Source organism: Pongo abelii, chromosome 23 (genome assembly GCF_028885655.2).
Source record: "Pongo abelii isolate AG06213 chromosome 23, NHGRI_mPonAbe1-v2.0_pri, whole genome shotgun sequence".
Taxonomy (NCBI): domain Eukaryota; kingdom Metazoa; phylum Chordata; class Mammalia; order Primates; family Hominidae; genus Pongo; species Pongo abelii.
The window spans coordinates 26,458,090-26,484,723 of record NC_085929.1 but is presented as its reverse complement, the minus strand read 5'-3'; the positions used below and the strand labels follow the sequence as shown (position 1 = coordinate 26,484,723).

The 26,634-nt window shown below is 54.9% G+C and overlaps 1 protein-coding gene across 7 annotated transcripts; it reads right to left on the bottom strand.

Moving 5' to 3' along the window:
• Positions 1-830: 830 nt before the first annotated feature.
• On the bottom strand, positions 831-26,634 carry TOP3B (DNA topoisomerase III beta). 7 transcript variants are annotated; one of them, XM_002834627.6, is made up of 18 exons: positions 26,528-26,634; positions 19,440-19,607; positions 18,140-18,271; positions 16,384-16,490; positions 15,648-15,722; positions 14,016-14,212; positions 12,440-12,596; positions 11,424-11,537; positions 9,106-9,196; positions 7,968-8,122; positions 7,730-7,835; positions 6,551-6,697; positions 6,233-6,406; positions 4,122-4,250; positions 3,389-3,538; positions 2,933-3,033; positions 2,294-2,495; positions 831-1,395 (listed from the first exon to the last, which is right to left on the bottom strand). In XM_002834627.6, the coding sequence occupies exons 2-18, from the start codon at positions 19,507-19,509 to the stop codon at positions 914-916; spliced, it is 2,589 nt and encodes an 862-aa protein (XP_002834673.1). In that variant the 5' UTR covers positions 19,510-19,607; positions 26,528-26,634; the 3' UTR covers positions 831-913. The 7 variants fall into 7 exon arrangements, with proteins under 7 accessions (XP_002834673.1, XP_054399053.1, XP_024095473.1 ...); XM_054543078.2 differs by having other exon boundaries at positions 26,239-26,570; XM_024239705.3 differs by lacking the exon at positions 26,528-26,634 and adding an exon at positions 25,214-26,226.

Here is a 26,634-nt window from a genome sequence, read left to right as displayed (position 1 = left end):
AACATTCCTAACCTGCCCCTCAAAAAAAGGTCCCACTGAACAGTCTGGAAAGCTGTTTTGCTGAGCTCATGTCACCACTCAATGAGGCACGGGCGGAGTGTGGAGAGAGTTTCCAACACACAGTGGATCCTGCACAGGTGTCTCTCCTCGGGTGGCTGGGGAGGGGAGCACAAGAAGGCACTGAGGTCAGAGGGTGGCTGCCACCAGCAGCTGGCACCACAGGGCATTTTCTAAACTTGGCATGTGAATGGGTTCCATGGGGCACCCAGCTGCCTCTAAGACAATAAGGGCTTGTTGTGAGAATAGGAATTGCAGCAGGCCCCAGGAAACTGCCAGACGCACACAGGCACCATGTACAGGGCTTCTCAGAGATGGGAGCAGGGAGCAGGGGACGGAGATGTGTGGGGTCAAAAGGGTGGCCCCAAGCAGGGAGCTGCAGCGAAGACCAAGGGGATTCATGAGCCAGATCCAGGGAGGGGGTCTCCCAGCCCCACCTGCTCCACTAGACGCCTCTCCTGCCAGAGCCACAGCTGTCAAGGCCGCCTTCCTTAAGGCATCAGGGCCACTGCTTGTGCACACAGCTACCATCAGCAGCACGGATTGAGATGGGGTGTGAGTACAAACTGGGTCTACTCCCCAGGGCTTCAGGGTTGGGGCATCCCTGCTCGTACTGCCAGGGTGTAGGGATAGCAGGGAGCATTCTGGGCACATGTGTGCAGGCTGAAGGGAGACGTATTGAGTTTTGGAGAGGGAAAGAGGGCCCCACAGGTGCCCAGGGACACGGTAATGCTCTGACATCGCTGCACCAGCAAAGGGGCCCCAGCTCTGGATAAGATAAAATGCATTTTAATAGTTTGAAGTGCCATGAGGTGTCTGCATGGCACTGCAGCCTGGGTAAGGGAGGACAGGGCCATCATACGAAGTAGGCGGCCAGGGCTGACATCTTGTCCTTGGGCCGTCTGGGGTTGGGCTTCCCAGGGGGCCTCCTGGCCCGGCCCCGTCCTCGACCCTGCCTTCTCCCTGGTCCACCGCGGTGCATGGGGTGGCAGGAGGCCGCATGCTTCAGCTCCACCAGCTCCTGGAAGACGGGGTCACAAAAGACGCAGCCCATGTGCTGCGTCTCATCGCCCGGGAGTGGGGACTTGGCCTTGTTGAAGTCTACATCAAGCAAGGCGGCCTCACAGACACTGCAGGTGTCGGCGGACACCCGCACGCGGTGGGCGTTCTCGAAGCAGTGCGCTACCACGTTGCACTTGTTGCAGGCCACCTTCCACTTGGGGCCCGAGGTGGGGTCCAGCACCAGCACCCCGCTCTCACATTCCACGCACTGGCCGATGCCCAGCATGCTCAGCGAGTGCTGGCAGGAGGGGTGTGTACACTCGTTGCAGCCCATGCCTGGCGGGAGAGGGGAGCCCTGTAAAGGCACGCCCACTGTGCCCACCTGCCCTCTGCTGCCTGCTCCCAATGCCTCAAGCTCCTGGATCCCTCGTCCCAGCAGAAGGAACTCTTCTTGGCCTTGCTCTTGGGGACAGCCTTGCTCATGCTTCGGCTCCTGGCTGCCATTACTCCTGTTTTCTGCTTACCTGAAACCTCCTCAACTTTCAAGGCCCCTCGCTGGCGCCATCCCAGTGCGTTTCAGCCGACTCCATCCCCTCTTTGCTTTGCTGCCACAGCTTGTTACTGGTAATGCCACATGACCCTCATGTCACTGGGCCACACGGGAGCACCCTGTCAGCTACTCTGGAGGCAGCAGGAGGGCAGGGATGGGGTCTCACTACCCCGGCAGCCTGGGTGCAGACTGAGGCCTGAGAGGGCTTTCTGCAGAGCACACAGTGAATGTGAGCAGACGCCTCACTCCCGCTGGTTCCTGGTCTGGCTGGGTGCTCTGTCCTGCCTGCCTGGACATGCGCTCCCTCCTCCAGTAATGAGGACGAGGATGAGGATGGAGGACAGTGGTGGATGCTGACTGGGGGTGCCTGCTCAATGGGTGGGTCCCCTGACTGCTGCATCCTCTAGCTCACTGAGCTCCGGAGGGAGCATTGCACACCTGTGCCCAGGTCCTGAGGGTGGACTAGGGTTGCCTGCTCAATTCTGACACAGAGAGAGAGTGGCACCACTGGCTGAGGCCTAAGCAGTGCCCCAGCTACATCCAGGGTCTCTCGTCTCAGTGCCAATGAGTACAGGAAAGGGCAGGGTGAGGGGTCCCCTCAGAGTCCAGCCTGGTGCAAGGCAGGGGTTGGCACTGAACAGAGACTGCAGCTACCTGTGGACAGGAGGGAGCAGCTGCACTCACCTTTCTTCATGTCTCGGAAGGGTGGGTGGTTGTAGCAGTAGGGGCACAGAGGGTAGCTCTTGCCCCGAGAGCCTGATGACCACAGGACCAGCTCGAAGTCATCCAGAGGGCAGCGGAGCTCCTTGTAGAGCTTGATGGTGCCGTTCTGGGGGAGCGTGTAGGTCTCATCGCAGTGGGAGCAGTGCAGGCGGCTTGGCTTGGCCTGAGGCAATGCCAGGCAGGGGGCGTGAGGGTCACTGGGGCCACCGACTTGGCACCCACCCCCACTCCTCTCATAATACAGAATATGTAATCTGTCATGCAGAACCCATGACACACTGCCAGGCAAGGAGCATGAGTCTCTGGCTCTTGCCCCACGCGTGCAGAAAGGCAGTTCTAAAATCTCTGTGCGTACATTAATGCCCATGATGGCAAGTGGCATGGTGTTAGGGAAAAATGCACCATGTGTGTTTGTGTGGCCTAACGGCTGTGTGTTCTAGGGGACATGGGGACACTGGGTATTTTTTGGCAAGGCTTCTTTATGCTCAGTCATTCTTCAGTGACAACCAGGACAAAGAACATGATTCCTGCTGATCAACGATAAAGCTGAGGCCTACAGGAGTGAGGCAGCTTGCCTGAGTTAGTGTTCCCTGCACCTACCTGGATGTACTTCATGAAGCGGTGGCACTTCCCACAGCGTGAGAGGGGCTTGCCTGTGGCCGCCAGGGGCGAGAAAGACACCTCCATCAACTCATCCATGCCTGCGGGCAAGCAGAGTGCAGGAGTCATCTCCCTCCCAGTCCCCAGCAAAAGGCTCCGCAACATGTGGTCAAGGGTCTGAGGGTGAAAGGGTCCCTATAGGTGGTGGTTTCTACTGTCCCTGGCAGCACGGCAGGGCAGCAGCCCTGTGCATCAGAGACACATGTTCCTGGCCGTGTGTGGTGTTAATGCACCTGCTCTTTCAACCCAGCCAGGAAGTGTCACTGCCCTGGCCTACGGAGGTCTGGAGCCCAGATCTGGGAGCTGGTCCCACGTGGGGACCTGGGTCCCCAGGTACTGGCCTCGCTGACAGAGAGACACCCCTCTGGTGAGGGGCAGGCCAGAGGCAGACTCTACCAGCAATGGAGTCGACAAAGTAGTGGAACTTCCTCTTGAACACGTCCAGGGTGTGGCCCAGGACCTGGCGGTAGTCGGCCTTGCCCTGGGCGATCAGGTTCAGCTGCTTCTCCACTGCACTGCGGATGGTGGGGAGCACCAGCTCTGCATCTGCAAGTGGGCAGGGGGCAGACGTTGCCCTGAGCACTCTCACCCAGGGCCATGCCACCCCTTCCCAGGCAGGGATACTGCCCTGTTCACCCCTCCCGCTCTGGCCCGTCCTCCTGGCCTCTGCCCTACCCACCAGTCCACAGCCTCAGATGGTACCAGGCTGGCTCTTATGACCCCAGACCTTTCCTGATTTCCCACCTGGAAATGTCAGGCAGAGTGGCCAGGGATGTCCTGTGGCTAGAAACACATCACAGATGAGCTCCAGGCCGCCCTTGGGCCAGTTTTGTGCTCCTCCCTCTCCCCTTGGCCCCTGGGGAACCTCCAGGGAACAGGGCTGAGGCATCTTCGCCTCCCCTTTTGGTTCCTCACACATCTGTTCAGCCTTCAAACACACCGAGCTCCTGCTCTGGGCAGGTTCTGGGGGTCCTGGGGCAGCACCCCTTCAGTGGGAGTTGGGGGAGTGTGTGTGGGACTGGGGGATCACTGCAGGGCAGGGGCCTGTCTGGAGCGGGCAGCAGAGCCAACATCCAGGGAGAAGCCAGGGAGCCTTGGTGGACCCTGGGGGCAGGACTGAGGAACTCACCAATCTTATAGTAGCCATGCACCAGGACGATGCCGAGGTTGGTGGGCTTGAGCCGGCGCCCGCTCTCCACAGTGACATAGTTGCGCTGGCAGATGTTGTTGATATGCACAGGGATGCTGGCATCCGTGCCTGCAAGGTACAAGGCCCCAGGGTTCCTGGCCTGCCTTGGACATGCCCCACTGAACTACGTGCTATATCACCTGTCACGAGGCCCCTGGTGCTCAGGCCCTCTCACTGCTCCTGGCCACAGGAGGGAGGGCTGTGCCCTAAGCTCCCCCTGCACTGTGCTGGGCACCAACTGCATGCATTTCATGTTCTGCCTTGAGAACACAAGGGCAGCCCTCCCTGTACGGGGTGCCTACTCCTGCTTTACGGCAGAGACGACAGGCTCAGAGGTTAAGGAACTCTCCAAGGTCACAGTGCTTATTCTGCGCCTGGGAAATGTGACTTCTGTGGCTTCTCCTGCCTGGGTCCTGTGGCACCCACCTGCTCCTGGAGCCAGAGCCCCACTCCACCAGAACACAGAGGTGCTTACAAGCTCACTGCAGAGCTGCCCTCCCCTAAACCTGGACAGTTCTGTCCACTTCCTGTCTCCCACCTCCTCCCTCTCTGCAAGGCCCGTCACGATCCCCAGGGCAGGCTCCCAGTCCCCAGGATTCCACTCTCCCACCCAGAGGAGCTTTCCTGGCAGAGGGGCGCAGCGGAGGCTGAGGCGTTCTGACTATGGCGGGTGCCAGTCAGAGGGGCAGAAAGGAGGCTCGGGCTCCCTGCATGCTCACCAGCATGGGCAGGTGACACACACCTTCCCAAAGTAGCTTGGAGAGAATCTCACATGAGAAGAAACTGGCCTCTGGGGGCTAAGGAGCCTGCCGAGGGCCCATGGCTCTTGGCACGAGGCCAGCTCTGCACCCGGTGTGGCAGGCTGTGGGTGGTGTGTGCCACTACCACCCCAAGTCTGCCGGGTGCCATGACGCGTGGTGTGGGCTCTTCTGCGGAGGCTCTGGTCAGGCCCTATTTACACACTCCTGGGGGCTCAGTCACAGGGCCACCCTGACCACTCTCCTGTTCAGAAGGTAACACCAGAGCCCTCTTCACTGTCACAAACTTGTATTGGTGATTGGGTCTGGCTCACCAGCTAGCACAGGGCTGCCAGGAGCCAATGTCCCATCAATGCGAGAGGGCAGAGGACAAGGGGGAACAGAGCCCACACTCCACAGTGGGCTGTGGGCTATTTCAGGACCCTGGCAGGTGCCCTGCACCCCTGAGAGGAGCAAGCCCCGAGCTCTGCTCTCCTGCCAAGGTCGCCATGGTCACCAGGACCCCAGCCTGGGGAGAGACACTCCCTGAGAGTCCACCTATATGACCACTGCTGGAGCAGAGCCTGGACACAGTGGCTGTGACATCCCACAGGCCTCCAGAGCCTGTCAGCCAGGGGTAGTGCCCCAGGGAACAGGCAGTGCCCAGCGGCACGAGCACCACCTGGGGAGAAGGCTCCGGCAGTGAGGCTGGCCCCCAACATGTGAGACATCACTCACAGCTCCAGGCCTGGGGACTTGTGAGGCCACCACTCCTGTGAGGAGTGTGCACTGGTGACTACACTTTTGCTTTGATAAACTCCCCTGGGCTGCCCGTTTTTGTGTGGAAACTTCCTGGTCACCCTCTGGGGAGCCCTGTCCCTGGGACAGGCATTTCTGTTCTCTCCCAGGGAAGCAGCTCCTGTGAGATCTCATTTCCCTGTCACCTGATTTCAGGACAGACCAGGCTGGCTGTGTGGACTCAGGGGACTGCCAATATGATTTCTATGAGTCACTTGGCATCTGGGCCAATCTTCAGCCTTGTGGGCGTTAGTTGGTGTGTGAACACCCCACAGTGCACGAGGGCGCATCTGGGCCTTCACAGGGAAGGCCAGGTCCTGAATGGAGGCCTCGGGAGGGGATGCCCGCTGTGGCCCTGCCTGGCTGGCCACACACTGGGTTACCAGTTTCCAGATGCCAGCCCGTGGAGGGGTGCTGGGCTGGGCACACAGAGCTGGCAGGGCAGCTTTGTGAGTAGACTTGAAGCCTGAGTACTGGAGACGGAGCTGGCTCTGGGACCTGGGCAGGCACACCCACCGATGCCATGCTTCTCCATGAGCGTGATGAGCTCGGCCTCCGTCAGGTAGTCGGGCGGGTTCGTCTGCTTCTCCAGCATCTTAACCTCACCCACAGGGAAGGTGTCGCCCCGCTGGCAAGTGGGCAGGCTCTCCTCCAGCGGCACGCTCTGCCAGGGCATGATCTCTGTGAAGCCTGGAGAGATATGCGCCACCACTCAGGGTCCCCAGCCTGGGTGGCCGGGGCCTCAGACCCTGGGCCTCCCATCCCCAGACACGATGTAGAATGTTTGTCTGCCCATGAAGGCACAGAGGAGGAAGGCTGGGCCCGCGGCGTGACCTGGTGAGAGGACGGTCTTCCCGGAGCAGGTGAAGAGCTCGGGCCCGATTCTGAAGGAGATGGTGCTCTGCAGGTACTTGCAGTCGTGGCTGACCGTGGCGATGAAGTGTCTGGTGATGTACTCATAGAGCCGCCACGCGTCACCCCCTGCAACAGGCCAGGGCTAGTCAGTTGGGAGCCAGCTGGGGGCTCTGGCTGTGAGGAGCCCCCAGTACTCTCGCTCGAGCAGCAAGGTCCTGCTTACAGAGCCGCTATGCAGGACACGCTGCAAATCCTGGGGAAGGAGGAAAGAAAATGCGCAGGAAGGCTGGGTGTGGTGGCTTATGCCTGTAATCCCAGCACTCTGGGAGGCTAAGATGGATGGATCACTTGAGGTCAGGAGTTTGAGACCAGCCTGGCCAACATGGTAAAACCCCGTCTCTACTAAAAATACAAAGAAATTAGCTGGGTGTGGTGGTGGGAGCCTGTAATCCCAGCTACTCGGGGGGCTGAGGCAGGGTGAACTGCTTGAACCTGGGAGGCAGAGGTTGCAGTGAGCCAAGATCGGGCCACTGCACTCCAGCCTGGGTGATGGAACAAGACTCTGTCTCAAAAAAAGAAAAAAAAAAAAAAGCAAATGCGGAGGAAGGGAACACAAGCCTCCATGCCTCAGTGGTTCCTTTCTGGCTGCAGCTCCCACCATCCTGCACAACCTCCTGTCTCTGCTTCTGGCGGGACTGCTCTTCAGGCATTGGCCTGTCCTTCCACTGTCTGGTGACATGACACCATTGCTTCAAACTCAGACTGTCCACAAGTGGCTCCTGTCTCTACCTGCACTGCTCTCCCTTCCTCATTTGCCTTCTCCTGGCACTCGGACCACTGGTACCACCTTAGGCCAGCTGGGAGGTAGGAGGTGTGCCGCCCCCTCCCCCACGCCGCCACTCTCTACCTTGGTTTCATTCATGTCCCCTGTGGCGTCTGCCCCCTTGCCTGCCTGCAACAGCACCTGCTGCTACCTCTTCACTCCTGTCCCGGTCCCATAGCAATGGAGCTCATCTTCCAGGTGGCTCCCCATCCCCACAGCCAGGGCAGGCAGAGGCTGAAGGAGCCCCCGCATTGCCAACAGGGCCTGCAACCTTCACTGTCGCAGCTTGCCCTTCCCTCCCTGGAAGCATGCCGGGTATGGGGTGAGAGCGGTACCTAATTCGGCCTCTGTGGCAGACTTCATGGGGGTGATGGGGGGATGGTCGCCGGCGTCATGGCCTTTCCGCGGGCGGTTGATACCTTCTGCTAACAACTGCTTCACCTGAGGGAGAGAAGACAGAGCAGAGTCTGTGGCTGGGCTCGGCTGCCTGCCTGGGTTTGGCTGACGTACCAGACCTGGTCCTAAGGCCTCAGTGACACACACACATGCCGAGGCCGGCCCGGCTCCACTCACCGTGTCGGCCCAGTAGGGGTGGTTGGCCTGCTGCCGCAGAGAGCCCTTCAGGTCAAAGTTCTCAGGGTAGTGGGTGGTCTCTGTCCGTGGGTAGCTGATGTAGCCTTGCGTGTAGAGCCGCTCAGCCGTCTGCATGGCGTGCTGCGGCCCCATGCCTGCGAGAGACAGGAGGTTCTCAGAGGGCCAGGTACGTGGGGACGGCCAGCTGCCTGCCCTGGCCTATGCACTCAGGCTCCCCCATTGTGGCTGGCCCCTCCTGGAGGGTGAGGGTGGCTCTGAGCAGGAACAGCTGGAGTGCAGAGCTGCTGGCCGGGTGGGCACCTGTGCCACACAGTCTTGTATGAGGCTGAATCCTGCACCTGTAAGGCTGAATCCTACACCAAGGATGGGCCTGATGGGAAATGCCACTCACTCTACCCCACGGTGCATCCTCATGGGGCTCATGGCCATGGGGATGAGACATGGCCTTCAGAGCACCACTCCCCACGCATTGTCCATGGAGCCATAACCACGCCTCGGGGTTGGCTGACGACAGAGTTAGCATGCAGCACCATTTTGAGCCCTTGGGTGTTTCTGTCCTCACAGCACTTTGGGGCCACCGAGGGGGGCTCGTCCTGCTACTCCCTGACCAGCAGAGGCTGGCGCTTAGCTAGCAACCACTCCCAGCCTTGGTGCCCTCTGAGGACGCTGGAGCCACCACTCAGTGTCCACTGAGAGGACACTGCCCATAGTTCCCTGCGGGGGTGGGGGGCACCAATGCCTAGGGGCTGACAGCTGCCAGAGACCACCAGCTTTCCAGCCCAACCCCCTCCTTGCTACTAAGGAGAAAAGGCTGAGGAGACGAGGCTGAGGGGTGACGTTCACACTGGTTCCCTGAAGGTGACATCTGGCTGGGGCCTCTCCCCTCACCAGGGATAGCTGCTCAGGGACTCTAACCTCAGGATGTCCCCTCAGGTGGTGACCAACTTTACCATCTTTACAACCTAAGGATTAGTGATATCCTCCTGAGGCTCAGATCCCCTTGAAGCCTCGGGCACCATCCTGCAACCCTGGGCGCTCGCTGCTCCAGGCTGAACCTGCCTCCACGACCCTGCTTCAGGAAGCCTTCTGGCGACTTGAGAGAAATGTCCCTATATACCCAGAGAAGAGCTGGCCACACGCAGCATCTCCACGGTGTTCAGGGCCAGGGGTCTCTGCTTGGCCTTTTCTTTCCTGCTTGTGGCCTCCACCTGGAAGACAGGACAGTCAATGATTTGGGGAAGGAGGAAGGCACTACCATAGAGAGAATCAAGATGTGTGGACGAAGGGTCTGGTTTCGTTCATCTGGTCTCCCTGTTTCTCTAATTCATTCTTCCCAACAGTCTAAAGACTTGATTGAATATTTATTCAGGACCAGGAAAGGAAAAAGAATGAAAATTCTTTTAAAAAAAATTTTTTTTGGCTGGGCACGGTGGCTCACGCCTGTAATCCCAGTACTTTGGGACGCTGAGGCAGGTGGATCACCTGAGGTCAGGAGTTCGAGACCAGCCTGACCAAGATGGTGAAACCCTGTCTCTACTAAAAATACAAACATTAGCTGGGCATGGTGGAATGTGCCTGTAATCCAAGCTACTTGTGAGGCTGAGGCAGAATTGCTTGAACCTGGGAGGTGAAGGTTGCAGTGAGCTGAGACCACGCCATTGTAATCCAGCCTGGGTGACAGAGCAAGACTCCATCTCAACACAAACAAACAAACAAAAAACCAAATTTTTTTTTTTTAAGAGACAGGGTCCTGCTCTGTCGCCCAGGCTGGAGTGCAGTGACACCATCAGAGCTTACTGTAGCCTTGAACTCTTGGGTCAAGTGATCCTCTTGCCTCAGCCTCCTGTGTAGCTGAAACCACAGGCACACACCATCATGTCTGACCAATTTTTTTTTTTCAATTTCTTGTACAGACAGAGTCTTGCTATGTTGGCCAGGCTAGTCTTAAATGAACTCCTGGCCTCAAGTAATCCTCTCGCCTCAGCTTCTCAAAGTGCTAGGATTACAGGCACGTGCCACCATGCCCGTCTACTTTTTAAATTATTTTTTTTAGAGACAGGGTCTCCCTGTGTTGTCGAGGCTGGTCTCAAACTCCTGACCTCAAGTGATTGAATATTCTTTTCTGGAGAATTTTCTAGGGAAAGAGAAAACCTGGAAGATTGAGGAGGAGTCAGAAGGGCTGCAGATGGAAATCCTACAGAAGCCAGCATCAGCCAAGCTACAGGGATGGCAAGTGGGGCCCGTCCCAGGGGAAGTACCACTCCTTGTTGTGGGGAGGGCTGCTGCCTGCACCTGCTAGTATTGCTACCTCTTCTGATTTTTCAAGAGAAGCTGGAAGGCAGAATTTTAGTATGAAATCTCATAATTTTTAAGTGCTGGTAACTATTCTGGAATTTGTGTAAACACCATACAGGTTAGTGGAATGCATCTGTGAGCTGTGCTGGGTTGGGGTCCTACCACTCTCTACCTCTGCTGAACACCTGTTGGAAGAGACAACTCTTTGTTTTGCCTATGGCAAAAACAATCCAAACAACTCAACCCCGGGCCCTTGCCCTTGCCAATCCCACGTAGGCTGGTCAGGGCAGTGCCTTCTGCATTCCAGACAGACAGATGTGGGTGCTAACACAGAGGCCAGTTGTTATGTGAAGCTGGGCTCCCCAGCGTGAGGCCTGGAGGTGGCAACAGTGTCTCTGCAGGAATGTAATCAATGCCGACAGCCTGGAGCAGCTTTAGAAGTTTCAGATGCCTGAGACAATGGCATGGCGGGCAACAGGGCACTCAAGGAAGGCCAGGGAAGGACAAGGAGAAGGCAGCTAAGGAGGCCAGGCTGTGTCTCGATGGATCTGGTAGGTGTCACGCCTGTAGCATGTTTACTTCAATAGCCACAGATGTGTCCCCAGCCCATGCAGCCAGGTCACCTCACCCTTTTCCTAACAGCCAAGCAGCATGTCCTATCAATTCATAGAAGCCCTGAGTAAGAAACATAATCCCATAAAAGCACGCAAGCTGATTGAAATTGGAATCCCAAGCCTCTCCCCTGCTAGCTATGACCTTGGGCAAGTTCATGAATGTGCACCAACGTCCCTCTATAGTTGTTAGCTTGAATCTCCGTGTGAAATGGAGTCCTGCCACACAGAGGTAATGCCTAGCGGGTCACGTGGAAAGGGGAGAGTGGAAGAGGTCCAACAAGGTCACAGGTGTGGACAGTGCCTGGTATGGAGTGGGCATGCGGTACACTGTGGCTACTGCATTGGGCAGAAATATCTTAGGAGTATATGGGGGAGTAACCATTCAGCTTTCCAAAAAAGATGTCTGTGTTTCAGAAAGGGGGAGAAAGACATGGCCTAGGATCACAGGCTGTTCCTCCAGCGGGAGGCATCCAAGGGCCACCCTCACCCAAGGCAACTGTGATAGGTGTGGGTGGAGCAGGCACACCTGGGCTTCCTTCTCCAGCTTTGTCATGTTTAAAAACATCTGTGCGATCTCCCGGTCAAACACTCTTACTCGGTCCCAGTCCAAAAGGAGAGATCTGTCTTTGTCAGTGTTAACCTGCAGGAAAAAGAATAAAGGGTGAACACACAAGAAAAAGTCTCCAGGTGAGCCCAATGCCAGGAAGAACCAGGACAGATGAAGCTGGTCCTTGTCTGGGAGCACAATAACCCTGGCTCTAATGGCTCTCAGCTGTACCTGTTCAGGTGGGCAGATACGCAAGCTGACATCTGGCCCTCTCTACCCCGTGCCCCAAAACCAGGCAGCCAGTCTCAGGAAGGTGGCCCAAAGCTGAGGCTGATGTGTCCTTAAGAAGCACCTGAGCCCCTACTTCTCACACCACCCCTGCCTATCCCCAGTGCCTGGCCAGTGGTAGGTATGGCCACCACCGGGGTCCCAAGCCCCGTGTCAGCCAGAGCAGCTCCAAGACAGGGTCTCACTGTGTTGCTAGGCTGGAGTGCAGTGGCACAATCGTAGCTCACTGTAGCCTTGGACTCCTGGCCTCAAGCAATCCTTTTGCCTTAGCCTCCCAGACTGCTGGGATTACAGACATCAGTGACTGTGCCTAGCTGTATTAAGTCTTACAGTGAGCTTCTGTGGAGGCTTTTATTTGAAGAAAGGGTTCTAGGAATTTCAAAAAGTTTGAAAGCCAATGGTCTCAGTCCAGTGCTTGGACCTGACCACTGCAGCCACTGATTCCTGTGGGGTGACCTCACCCTGCACTGCCAGAGCTGAACTCATTCCCACTTATCCATATTCAGCATATACAGGCCCAGTCTCTTCCCACTGCCCCCATGAAGGCTGGGGTCCCTCAGCCCTAGGCACCACAGACCACTTCCAGGTGCAGCCGTCCACACTTCTGCCCTCAGCCTGGGGCCTGCTGGCTGATGATGATGGAAGACTCTCAGAATCCATGCCCCAAACCCAGAAAGCCCCAGCATGAATAGAGAAAGGCAAGGAACCTTGGCCTGCAGCACCCAGTACGTCTCTGGTTTGAAGGACTGGATTTTATCATGTCTCTCCACGCAGAATCCCAGGGTTGGAGTCTGACACGGCCCAAAGGAGATGAGAGAGCTGTCTAAATCACCGTATTTCCCCTGGAAATATTTAGTCTGAAACCTGGAGGGAGTGGAAAGATATTTTGGTCACTGATTCACTCAAGACAGTATTATGGCCACCCATGTGAGTCCAGCCCAAGGCCAGGGGTGGTGCATGAAGGAGGTGGCACCAGGTGGTGTCCCTGCTTAGAAGCCAGTGGGAGCAGAGTGGGCATAGCCTTAGGGAGGATTCATGTGTGTACATGGGTGACAGAGCCAGTGAGAGAGTAGACAGAGGTTTCTACTGTCTCAGGCCAGGGAGCCTTCTATTCTATTCCATCTACTGCACACTCTCCTCAGGACCCCCAGAGCACGGACAAACACACTTTATCAAGCAGGGCATATGTGATCTCTGTCAGCTAAATAAACAATTTTCTTTAGGTCTTTTTTGTTTTTGTAGAGACAGGGTCTTGCTGTGTTGCCCAGCAGGAGTGCATTAATGGGGATTCACAGATCACTGCAGCCTTGAACTCCTGGGCTCAAGTGATCCTTCCACCTCAGCCTCCCAAGTAACTGGGACTACAGGCTCACACCACCACACCCAGCTAATTAAAACAAAATGTTTGGACAGGCACAGTGGTTCATACCTGTAATCCCAGCATTTTGGGAGGCTGAGGCGGGTGGATCACCTGATGTCAGGAGTTCGAGACCAGCCTGGCCAACATGGTGAAACCCCGTCTCTACTAAAAGTATAAAAATTAGCCAGGAGTGGTGGCAGGAGCCTGTAATCCCAGCTAGTTGGGAGGCTGAGGCATGAGAATCACTTGAACCCAGGAGGCAGAAGTCGCAGTGAGCTGAGATTGTACCACTGCACTCCAGCCTGGATGACAGAGTGAGACTGTCTCAAAAAACAAACAAAAAAATAAATAAATTTTTGTTTAGCCTGGGCGCAGTGGCTCACATGTGTAATCCCAGCACTTTGGGAGGCTGAGGTGGGCGGATTGCTTGAGCTCAGGAGTTTGAGACCAGCCTGGGCAATACAGTAAAACCCTGTCTCTACAAAATGCACAAAAATTAGCCAGGCATAGTGGTGCACACCTGTAGCACCTGTAGTGGAAGGCTCAGGTAGGAGGATCTCTTGAGCCTGGGAGGCAGAGGTTGCAGTGAGCTGAGATTGTACCACTGCATTCCAGCCTAGGCAGCAGAACAAGATTCTGTCTCAAAAAATAATTTTTTTTTTTTGTAGAGATGGGGTCTCGTTATGCTGCCCAGGCTGGTCTCAAACTGCCAACCTCAAGCAATCCTCCCATCCTGGTCTCCCAAAGTGCAGGGATTACAGGTGTGAGCCACCGTGCCCGGCCTTCTTCAGGGTTGGTGAAATCCCCTGTTGCTCATCCTGGCTCGAGGAGGCCTAGGGGCCCCTGAGGGGGACCAGTAGAGGCAGGTCTCTGGCTGAGGGAGAGTGAGGGTGTGCCTAGGACTCCACGGGTGTGGCCAGCACCTGGTGAACGCACAGCCGATTCGCAGGTCCAGCTCCTGGCGAGCATCCACTGAGAGCGCCTCGTTGTGGTCAGGCTCGCCCAGGCAGGCCATGGCATTACAGATGTCTGTGTCCGTGATGGAGCTAAACCTGGCCCGGAATACGGTCTTCTCGCCACCATGGGCCTTGTTCATGACAGGCAGAACAGCATCAAGAACCTGGGGGTGGGGAGTGGCCAGCTATGACCCACCTCCCAGATTGCTGCCACAGCTCCCCACCCCACTGTGAAGTCTGGCTCCTTCCAGGAAAGAACACGTGTGCTCAGCCCCCTCTCCTGCCCCTGCCAGACCCTCCTCTATCCCCCTGGCTTTCCAGAAGCCCTGGGCACTCCACAACACCCCATCACATGGCTTCCTTTACTCCCATCTAGAAACATATTCGAACACTCCCTTCTTACTCCCGCCCTCTCTCTTCTAATCCTCTGCTTTCATCCCCACCAAATCAGGAAATGCTACTGCCAAGTACATGAGGGACCTCTTAGTCCCCAAACCCATCCCATGTGACCCGATTCCCTGCCTTCTAGGAGGGAGGGTTTGGAGGGGTGGGTGGAAATTTTAAGAGGCTGAAGAAAAGACAGGGAAGGAAAAAAGAATGAAGGGGAAAGGAAATGGGCAAGAGCAGGAAGGCCACGGGTGGTCCCAGCTTGTGGTGGGGGCAGCTCGGGCTAAAGCACAGCAGGGGTCCTGGAGCCGAGACTCACTAGGAAGGCCGTGCAGTGGGACTAGGGTCGCCGCCGGAGCCTGGCCACGCAGCTTCCTTACTGGGAATAAGTGGCTTCATTTCTGAAGGGAGAAAGCCCCATGAGCTGCCCCCATTCTCCACTCCCAGATGCAAAGGTCCCCAGGGAGGAGCTACCCTGCAGGGGAGGAGAGGGTATCTGGGAAGAGACAGAGTGTGATCGCATTTGCTGAGGGTGCTGTACTGCAACGCCAGGTGCCTGAGCTCTCTGTCTCACTGACCAGCTCTTGAGCCACAGTTGAGAGCTAGGGGTACAGGAGCACAGGGATGACCCATAGGGAACAACAGTCTGTAGGGCACCAAGTGAGACTAGCAGTCATGGCCACTGTGAGGGCACCATGGCTGGGGCAAGCATGGGGCATGGGGTGTGCACAGGGAGCTGCCATCTGCTTCTCTGCAGGGCTCCCAGGGTTGGCTGGAGGCAGGAGGCATCCTGGGTGGGGCAGGAGATGAGCAGAGTGAGGCCTGCAAAAGGAACTCAGTGCTGAGGTCGGGAATCAACCGGCATCAACCCAAGGTCCCTGAGAAGTCACGCTGGGCACAAGATGCTGAACACCAAGCTGCCCCAAGACAGTCCCATTCTGAAACCTGCATCCACCCAGACAATTTGGCCCCTCCTATGTTCACTCATACCGTGAGGCCTCAGCAAGCGGAGGAACAACTGACCACCTTTAATAGAGCCTATGCAGTTAAAAGTATCTATGGAGTTTCAAAATAAAGGGAGGGAAGAGGTGTTTTTAAACCAGTACAGTTTACTCCCTCCTTTGGCCCCAGGAATGATGTGACTGCTGGTGTCAGTTTGGGGCTGGCGTCAGAAAGGCCAAAAGTGAGGACCAAAGTGAGCCTCATACTCACCTCAAAGCAGATGTTCTCCCCCTCCTTGTCGCAGTCCAGCCACAGCACGATGTAGTCGCAGCCTCTTCCCTCCACCTGCCACACAGCACAGGTTCACACGCACCTGCTGCAGACCCGGTCTGTGCCACCCGCCCCCAGTGCTCCCATCCAGGACAGGGCTTGGTCCCAGGCCCTGAACCTCAGTTAGGAGGACTGGTACCTGGGCTAGGTAAGGAGCTGGCTGTGTTGAGGCTGGCTCAGCCAACAGAAAAGAATTGAGTTTATAATTGATGTTTTTTGGACCAAAAAAAAAAAGTATAAATGCAACATGATCTTAAACCCCAAAACTGCCCAGAAAAAGGGTTACAATGAAATAACCCTAAATGATAACAGCAGTTGTCTTGGGTAATATGATTATGAATAATTTGTTTGTCTTTCTACTTATCTGCACTTTCTAATTTTCCATAATCTGTATGCATTTGTTTTAAAATTAAGGAGAAAAAACCCCCGACCAAAAAAGCTATTTTAAAAGCAGAAGGCCTGCTCTCCAGGACTGAGGGTTGGCAATGGCAACTGCCTTGTGTGTTGGGGGGTGCCTGCAGTGCCTCCTGGGCCAGCAGGGGGCACTCACAGAAAGAGCTAGCAAAGGCCCCCCTGTCCAAGGGGGATTAGGACTCAAGCAAGGGTGGGCAAGGACATGGCAGCTGTGGAGGGTGGGGAGCCCTGGTGTGCTCATGCCCAGGCCAGCCCCACGCACCTGCAGGAACTTCACCATGTTCAGCTTGGGGTTAGCTTCTTTCTTCTCCGTGGGAGCTTGGCTGAACAGTTCTGCAGGGTCCACTTTGTCCCATTTGTTGTATTTTCCTACAAACCAGTCACAGTGACATTGAGTCACACCTCACAGTTCACAGGGGCTCAACCTCCGAGACCATCATAACCCCAGGAGGATGTTGGTCTCATCCCACAAATGAGGAGGGGAAAGCTTGGAGAACAACTTGCCCAGGGTCATCCTGATGATCAGAGGCAGAGCCAGGATGTGGGTTCAGGCCTTTGGTAACCCCCTCCCATCCAGCCTCCTTTCTGCTCGGCTGCTGAGCGGACCCACCACACCCCGGCCAACCACAGGAGCCAAACAAGCTCTCGGGGGGCTGCCGCTCTGGCATCACTTCTGGGACTTTCCCTGTGGCTGGGAACACCATTCCTGGGCTGGCTCTCTTTGCCTGAGCACTGGACCCCACAATGGTGCCTTCACTGACACTTCCAACCTGAGTTTCTGGAACTTTGTCTTTCCACCCAGCACTCTGTGGGGGCACACATGTGCGCAGTCATTCCCGTTAAAGGATCCATCTTTTTGAGCCTCATGCCCAGCACATTCACCTACTCATCTACAGAGACCCGGTTCTTGCATGCTCAGCTGTCTGGCTTTCTTTTAGGCCCCATTTCTTTTTTTTCTGAGACAGGGGTCTCGCTCTTATCACCCAGGATGAAATACAGTGATACGATCATGGCTAACTGCAGTCTCGACCTCCCAGCCTCAATCCATCTTCCTACCTCAGCCTCCCAAGACCACAGGTGCGCACCACCATGCTGGCTGATTTAAAAAGAATTTTTTTTTTTTTTTTGTAGAGACAGGGGACTCACTATGTTGTCCAGACTAGTCTTGAACTCCTGGGCTCAAGCGATCCTCCCCAGGCCCCATTTCTTGCATCCTGGGAGAATGGGGTCAGACAGAGCCAAATTCACATCCTGGCTCCCCACCTGCCAGTTGGAGATAAAACTTGGGGTCCAAATGCTCAGCCACACAACTCAGTCACCATCATTGTCATCGCTGTCATCAATGAGCAGCAAGAACAAGGGCTGAAGCTTTGCTGTGTGCCAGGCCCTGTGCTGAGTGCTTTGCCCTCACTGTCACACTGAATCCTTAGCCTTGGGAAGCAGATGGCATTGCTGTGAGACCCATTTCACTATGAGAAGTGTAAACTCAGAGGCCATCATTGCCCACATCTCCAGCCAGTGAGCTGGCAGAGCAGGGGGAAAAGCCTGGATCAGACTCTTGCCAACCACATGGCCCCACACCTACACCCAGCAGGTCACTAATACCGGTGCTTCCAAGGTAATTGATAACAGTAACAATATAGGAATGACAATGACAGCCACCAAATGACCGACAGACAACGGTCAACTTGGCAACAGCAGCAGCCTTCTCTTAAATGCCTGCACAGGTCAAGCCCTTCCTAAGATAGGTGCTGCCACTTTGTCTACATAGGAAGGCACACAGGGAATGCAGTGACTAGGGGGTGCCGCTATGATGGGGACCCAGGGCTGAGTTCCAGAGCCTGGGCTCTGGGCACCACACCAGGGACCCTCTCATCACCACTTCATGATCTGCTGGCCTTATGACTCACGGAGTTGGGACAAACTTCCCTGCCTAGAGGCATCTCCTGGCTTCAACTGGACCCTGGCCAGTGCCATGCAGAACTCCCTTCAGTAGGATGGAGGGTAGAGGGGCTTACCCAGGAAATCCAGGGTCATCACGTGACCACAGACAGACGTCATCTTGAAGCGCACTGGCTGGCCAGCAAAGGTCCCAGTGTACTCGTGGACTGAGCAGGCCCCGTTCAGCCCTTTGTGTGAGGACAGGCTCCCTAGGGATGAGGAAGCACAAAGTGACTGGCTGCTTCAGCTGAGCTGAAGACCCTGTGGAGACCCCGGCCCGGATGCCACCTCCCAGAGGGCCAGAGTCCTCCTTCCCCAGAGTGGTGAGTGATGACATTCCACAGACTGCTGCGGGTAGTTGGGCACTGAAAGATGGGACGGCGCTCAGGGAAAACAGCATCTGCCAACAACCTAGCACAGAACACTCTCGATGCAGAGTCCCAGGCTGCCGGGAGCCAAGAGCAGGCAGGGGTGGGCTCTTTCTCTGTATTTATGTTTTCACTCTTCAATTCCATTTTTGCCTCACTTCATTGAAACGTTATTCATCGTTTACTAAAACAGATTCCAGATCTACTCTAGGTTACCGGGACCTTCTAATTATCGAATTCTCACCCTCTCCACTGACCATACTCAGCTGTACTTTCTCAGCTTCTGGGCATCGGGCACCACTTTTGGGGCCCCCTGTCCCCTGCGGACCATGCCTTCTCAGCTGAATGAGGGTCTCCTTCCCTCTCAACTGCTGGACCAAGGGGAGGCCAGGTAGGTGCCTGTCATTTCTGGGTACCCAGCGTCTAAAACTCTTCCTATTTGGAGGGAATTCAAAGATGGGGGAAACAGCACCCTACCAACCACCCCAGTGGCCAGGGTTGGGGGTGAGTGGCAGACATTCCTTCTCCAGCTCCCTGGTGTCTCAGTAGTGCCTGTGGCCATAGCTCAGTCCATTGGCTAATCTGGAGTGACGTGAGGTCCCCAGGACAGTGGGACCTCTAGGACAGTGGGAGTATCCAGGGGTGACAATGCCTGGGGCATAGCCTCATCAGACCTTGACTGGGGTGTGGTCCTGGCTGTGTCTCCTTCCTTCCAGGGCTGGTTTCTGCTACTTGTACCTAACAGCCCCACCAGGCCCAGCATATGGATAATGACTGTCCTTCTACTTCATTGTAAGCTGTGCCTTGTGCCTTCTGGGAACCCCAGCTTTGGCACATTGCCAGGAGTGGAATCAAATGCACCCCACCGTGACATACTGAGATGCTTCATTACCACCTGCCGACCCGAACCAAATCTACCCCAGCCAGGGTGGAATCACATTAGGAAAAAATGTCCTGTAACACATAAACGACCGTGCTTACAGACCAAAGCAGGGCTGGCCTCTCTTACCTCTAGAGAGGATTTTGGCAATTGACTGTGCCAAGGACGGCTTTTCGGCAACCATGAGCACAGTCTTCATCTTGTCTCGGTCCTTCACACTCCAGTTTCGGGGCACTGGCAATGAAAAAGTTTAGACTCCACTCTTCCGCAGCACAGCACTATTACCAATGCTGACTCCTAAAGACAAGAAAAGACACTCAGGATAGCAATGCTGTCAACAGAAACTATACCACTACAAGGAAACTCACTTTAACAAAGAAAAAGCAAGACCAACCTGAGGCAAGAAGAAGAAAAATTAGGGAATTAGGGAAACTTGAAGACATCTGAGATAAAAACAAACAAACAAAAAAAAACTACCAGGTCAGCTGAAGTGGCTGAGATGATCCTGGGAATGTGGCTCCATTTGGGGGAAGGTGAAGTGGCCCCAGTGATCTCAGGTTAATTTTATTCCTAAATCCATGCTAGGAAGATGCTGGGGCCTGGGGATCTGGGGTGATGGGTCAGGCCAGGTGGATGCCTGGCCCTCCTCTCTGGACTGGCTCTTCCACCTACAGGTGGACTCACCTGGAGAGAGGAACCATCGTGGCCAAGAGCAGCACCTCCCCCTCAGCTAAGCACTTGGATGCCCCGGGACACTTTACCAAATGCAGATGCCCAGGCTGGGCTTCCCAGGTCCTTCTGATCCATGATGGACCTGAGACCCTCTGGCTAGTCAGTCCAGCCCCAAGCAGACATCAGGGCTCTGTCACATCTATCTCCCACCTATTCCACTCCACCTTTTGCTTTGCAGGCCATGCTCTGGCCAAATTAAATCAAATATCATCATCTAAGCAAACACGCACTTGAAGCCTCTGTGCCTGCGCTCCCCTGACTGAGAGAAAGCTCCGCCAGGCCTGGAGGATGCAGCTGGATGGCCCACAGGCCCAGCTCAAGTCTCCCAACACCACCGGCAGGATAAGTCAGCCCTCCTGTGCCCACAGCTCTTGGGCTAGGTCTCCATTCCAACCCACTCACATCATGCCATCATCAGCGACTACCTTACCCCCAAAATAGGACACGATGGGCTTTGTGTCTGAATCACTGTTGGTCTTTGCAACAGCTTTCTGTGCCTGACACATGACATTCAACACCTGCTAGCCAAGTAAAAGAAAACCACATGAACCCCTTTTGTTTTTTCAATCATTATAAATGTAGCACTGATGTTTATAAACATAGAACTGTATTAAAAAAAGAAAAAAAAGACTTGTATTGAGACAACTAGGAAACCTGCTGTGAAAAAAAATAAAACCTCCTGCTTCCTAACTCCCACTAAAACCGATTCCAGATCTAGCAAAGGTTTGAGGAGAAACAATGAAACCAGAAAAATATTAGGAAAAACGTGTGCGTTTAAAATAAATCTCACAAGCCGGGTGTGGTAGCACATGCCTATAGTGTCAGCCACTCAGGAGGCTGAGGCAAGAGATCGCTTGCTTGAGGCCAGGAGTTCAAGGCTGTTGTGTGCCATGACTGCACCTGTGGATAGAACAGCCACTTCACTCCAGCCTAGGTGACAGCAAGACCCTGTCTCAAAAAAAGTAAAAGCAAAATAAAATAATCTCAGCATAAAGAAAAACTACCACCTAGATGGGCGCGGTGGCTCACGCCTGCAATCCCAGCACTTTGGGAGGCCGAGGCGGGCGGATCACTTGAGGTCAGGAGTTCAAGACCAGCCTGGCCAACATGGCAAAACCCTGTCTCTAATAAAAATACAAAAATTAGCTGGGTGTGGTGGTGGGTGCCTATAATCACAGCTACTTGGGAGGCTGAGGCATGAGAATCGCTTGACCTCAGGAAGCGGAGGTTGCAGTGAGCTGAGATCATGCTATTGCACTCCAGCCTGTATAACAGAGCGAGACTCCATCTCAAAAAAACAAAAAAACAACAAAAAAAAGAAAAACAACCACGTAAGTACCTTTGTGGTGTCACATCATGTCCAACAACACTCACGGAAGAAACTCAGAACTACAATGAACTTGTGCTTATCACCTAGGGAGAGACTTAAAGTTGTCGCACACACAGCAGACGGGGGCGTGGGGAAGTTAAACGGGAACAACCTCTATGTGCAGCAATTCAGGGATCCCTCTCAAAGTCCGAGTGCACATCCCAGCAATTCCACTCCTTGGAATGAACTTAATAGTCCAGTTATTTATTGAGCACCTACTGCATGCTTGGCCTAGTCCAGGAGGCAGGGAATACAGCACAAAGCAACACCAGGTCCTGCCCTCCCAGAACTCATGCTGTAGTATGGGAGCAGGGGAGGGACAGGGCAGGGCTGGGTGACACCTGGGAGAAGAGTCCAGGCAGAAGGAGCAGGGAAGGTGAGGTCCTTGGGGAGGATATGGCTGGGCAGGGGGGCTCATGGGGCTGAGGGAGGGAGCAGGGGTGTAGAATGTGGGTCTGCTCTAGGGGTGCTGGGAGGCAGCGGAGAGTTTGCATAGGTGTGGGATAATCTGACTTCAAGTGTTAAAGGGACCTCTCTGGCTGCCACATAGAAGAGGATGAATGGGCCCTGGGTAGCAGTGGTGGAGGATGCGAGGGAAGTCAGAGTCCGGGCAGACCTGGGATGGTGGCACATGGGAGGGGGAGGGGAAGGTGAGTCAAGAATGACCTGAGGCAGGGGCTGGGCATGGGCTCACACCTATAATCCTAGTGCTTTGGGAGGCCAAGGCAAGAGGACCACTTGAGGCCAGGAGTTTGGGAAGAGCCTGATTAACACAATGAGACCTTGTCTTTACAAAAAAGCAAAAGGAACAACCCATGGCTTTGGCTTAGGCATGACAGGAAGGGACTGGCAGTCTGAAGTGGGACTTCAGGTGTGTTAAATGTGACCTGCCCATTGGACAGCCTGGGTGGCCTGGAGGAGGTGGCAGCAATGTGGAAGGAGCCCAGGCTGGGGGTCGGGAGATGAGGAGCTAGCAGGGTGAGTCAGGAGGGGTAAGGTCCTCAAAGCCACAGGAAAGAGCACTTCAGGGCAGTCATCACCATGTGGGGGACACTGACAGGCCAGGCGAGATGGCAGCTGAGACCTGACCATAGGGTCTGGCAAACAGAGCCCTGGGTAACCCTGATAGGGCCATCTGGTGAGTGACAGGTGAAAGCTGCATGGGTTGAGCTCAACAAAACCTGGGAGATAGGAGAAGGCTGGTGCGCTGTCCCCTCTTGTTTTAGGATGGTGGCTGTGCCAGCATGTTCTCTGCTGATGGGACTGCTCCAGCGAGAAGGAAAAGAGAAGCTGTGTGCCGGAGGGGAAGGAACTGCTGCAGTGATGGCCTTGGGAGGGTGAGGGGCAAGAGAGGCAGCCAGTCAACATCCAGGCGGTGCAGAGATGCCACAAGGCTGCACTTGTCTTGGTGGAGGAAGCATGGTATGGCTGCCCACTGAGGGAGGACAGGTGGTGATGCTGCGGGCAGGCCCACAGCAGAGGAAGCACTGGATTTAGTTAGATGGGAGAGTCCAGGAGAGCAGGAGGGAGAGGAAGTGGGTGAGGGTTCGAGGGGAGAGATTACAAGGACAGAACCTGACTCTGAATTGGGTGAAGAGGGAGGTGAGGGTTGGGGAGGGTCCACAGAGGGTGTGTTCTGTGGGGTCCAGGAAGCGAGGCACTAGAGCAGGAAGTGAGAGTCAAAGAAGCAACTCCCAGGGGGTGGGAGGCTCAAACAGGAATTACGGAGGGGCCTGGGTGGTGGCATGCTGACCCAGGGAGGGCAAGGGCTATGAGACAGGTAGAGAGTGAAGTCACCTGCGGAGACTCACAGAAGTCAGTGGCGGGCCCTGGCAAGACTGTCCATGTGGACTCTGAGTCCCCAGGAGGCAGGACAGGGCAGCGCTGGAGTGGCCTCAGGCTGGGCATGGTGGTGCCTGTGATGAACCACATCACTGGGGAGTTCTCTGCAGCATTATCAATCATGAGAAAAGATGAGAAACAAGCTGGTGTCTGTCAACAGGGAGGTGGTTAAATAAAAGCATGGCATTCTCTGGCCGGGCGTGGTGGCTCACGCCTGTAATCTCAGCACTTTGGGAGGCCGAGGTGGGCAGATCACTAGGTCAGGAGATCAAGACCATCCTGACTAACACAGTGAAACCCCGTCTCTACTAAAAATACAAAAAATTAGCCGGGCGTGGTGGCGGGCGCCTATAGTCCCAGCTACTCGGGAGGCTGAGGCAGGAGAATGGTGTGAACCCGGGAGGCAGAGCTTGCAGTGAGCTGAGATTGCACCACTGCACTCCAGCCTGGGCGACAGAGTGAGACTCCACCTCAAAAAAAAAAAAAAAAAAAAAAAAAAAAAAAGCATGGCATTCTCTACAGTAGAGCACCTGGCAGCATTAGAAAGGAAAGCATCTGATTGGTACATACTAACATGGATCAGCTCACTGAAATAAATCATGCTAAGAAAGCTGGGCACGTAACGGTGTGTAGAGAGTGCTGCCATCTGTGATCACACATATGTGTGCACACGTGTGCACTTGATTATGAAGAGGCGATATGTCTGGATAGAACGCAAAACAAACAGTCCAAGCAGTCACCTGGAGTGGGTGTTAGGGCCTGGAGGTCACGGCTGGGGGGGCCTCCTCACCACATTCCCTTTTGTACCTTTTACATTTAGCACCTGGACACAGGTGACTGAGGGACAAGAACTAAGACAAGAGACTTTACAATAAAACCAGAAAAATAAAGGAGGGTTGTAAGGGGCATTGTTCAGAAAGGTTGCCAAAGGAACCCCTTCACTAAAGGGGCTTCTGCCACTCATCATGCTGTGCGGGGGAAGAGGTCCAAGGTCGGCCTTGGACTGTCAACCTTGTTTCCCACTTAAGAGATCACAGGACCACAGTGAAATCAGTAATCTTGACCAGAAAGCTGCCCCAAATAAAATGACAATTTGCTTTTTTCCTCAAAATAAGTAAGTGGATGTTTCCCTTAAATATACAACCATCCCACAGTGAAAGAGCCGAGGCCCTGTGGGATGATGGCACTGTCTGCAGATGAGCTCTCTGGCCCATGACAGCTCCAGCTGCATCTCCCAAGGCTCTGCTGCGCACCTACCTTTCCTCCCCGTGTGCCGGCAGGCTTCGGCCTAGGCCACTTTTCCCCCTTAGTCTACTTGCTCTGACCCCTGCCCCTCCCCTCCTGAAGACTGCATCTGGCGTCAGCAGTCTGTCTCTCCCACAATTGTCAGGTTCATTGCCATATTTCTGGCACCCAGCATGCACTAAATGCCTGCTGAGTGAATGAATGAACAACCAAGGTGATTGTGACCGGCCTCCGCTCTCCGTTCTGGGGAAGTTTTGATTCTAGCAAAATCAGAGGCCCAGAAGTGAGGTTTAAAAGAGATCTAGGGACTCCCCTTCTCTCACCCTGGGAAGCCAGAGGCCAAAAGGGAAAACTCACAGCAGAGGGGGATTGTTCTGTGAGGGTCAGAGTTTCCCATCTCTTCCAAAGTAGGAAGTTTTGTCCTAAAATGTTTCCTCAGATTTTCTCATGTCTATGCCACAGAGTAGTCAGCAATTATGTATGACATAATGAGGACACACCAGGGACCAGGCAGTCCTGCTAGCATCCTAGGCAGGGATGCTAATGGGTGCTGCCATTTTATTGGCCTAGACTGGGACTGTGGGGTCAGAGAGACCAGAGTTCCAGTGGCTGGACTTGGTTGTTCTAGAACCCATGCCCCAAGCCTGATCCTGTCCTGCCTCTGTGAGCACTCTGATGGAACAGCAGCCCAGCTTTGCTTCCTTGTAGCACTCACCACTACACTTGGTAGAGCCTCCATCTACTTATTCAGCTCTTCTCTTACAGCTCCTAGAAAATAAGTAAGCAGCAGGAGAACACGGGTTTTGCTTTGTGCATTCTCATGGTAAATAGACAGTGAGCAAATACTTTGGGAGGCTGAGGCAGGTGGATCACCTGAGGTCAGCAGTTCAAGACCAGCCTGGCCAACATGGTGAAGCCTGGTCTCTACTAAAAATACAAAAATTAGCTGGGCGTGGGGGCGCGTGCCTGCAATCCCAGCTACTCAGGAGGCTGAGGCAGGAGAATCACTTGAACCCAGGGGGCGGAGGTTGCAGTGAGTCGAGATCGCGCCACTGCACTCCAGCCTGGGTGACAGAGTGAGACTCTGTCTGCAACAAAACAAACAAAAAAAGAAACAAGCAGATGTGGCTTGGGAGTAGGCCTAGCAGTGGTCTGAATAGCATTAAAATTCCTAGGATTTACCACCTCAGTAACTTTACCAAATGCTTCCAGAATCAGGAAAAGAGGGAAACAAACAACCATTTCTTAAGCTCCTCCTTTGTAGTAGGCACACCATAGCTATGAACACTATTCAATCTCGCCAACAACCCCATAAGGCAGGTGTTGTAATTTTTTAAAACTGTGAGTAAATGGAGGTTCAGAACAATTCATACTAGTGTCAGGTGACCTTGGCAAAGGAATCCCAGGACTGGCTAGCCATCAAACCCAAGTTAGGCTGGCCTCTCAGGTCCTGTTTCGAAAGGTGAGAAGATAAAAAGGCAAGACCAGGAACATCTTACCTTTCACTTCTGCGAGAAATTATTGCCCCTGGATTCCAGCTAATTTGTTCACAAAAGTACCCTACTTCATTTACAGATAACAAGTCAGAGAACCTGGGTGCCCTCAAAACCCAGCCAGGGCCTAGGGGGCCGCGAGTGGAAGCTGCCTGGGTGTGTACCGCACCGATCTGGGTCCCGGCGGCTGAACAGCTTCCCTGAGCCTCAGTTTCCCTATCTGTGAGACTGGGACAGCAGACCTCACCTTAAAGAGCTGTGGGAGGATTCGAAGAAGAAAAGTATTAACCACAGCACCTGCTCCCTGCAGGCACAGGGCAGGCCCATCTCTACCTCCCTGAACCCCCACAGCAAGCCCCGCGGGAGAGGATCACCCCCGCCAGGGAAGAGGCAACAAGAACGCAGAGCCCGGCCCGGGCCCTCTCCCGAGCTCGCGGGTCCTCCGCCGGCAAACGTTCAGGAAACAAGTCAGAAAAATGCCTGCGCTTCCCGCCTTTCTGAGCCGCCCGGCGAGGGTCCCGCAGCCCGCCGCTCACCCGCAGCCGCACCGCGGATCCAGCTCCGGTCCTTGTTCCCGGGGCGGCCACCGGCAACCCCTATTTCCGGGTCCAGCCGCTTCTGGCGTCCCAGCGTCCGGTGTGCC

Coding starts and splice junctions, on each gene's coding strand:
- TOP3B (XM_002834627.6), bottom strand. CDS start 19,509: ATGAAGACTGTGCTCATGGTTGCCGAAAAGCCGTCCTTGGCACAGTCA. Junction 14,213..15,647: donor GGGAGAACATCTGCTTTGAG/GTGAGTATGAGG, acceptor CCCCACCCCCAG/GTTCTTGATGCTGTTCTGCC. Junction 7,836..7,967: donor ACCCCTACTGGGCCGACACG/GTGAGTGGAGCC, acceptor TCTCTCCCTCAG/GTGAAGCAGTTGTTAGCAGA.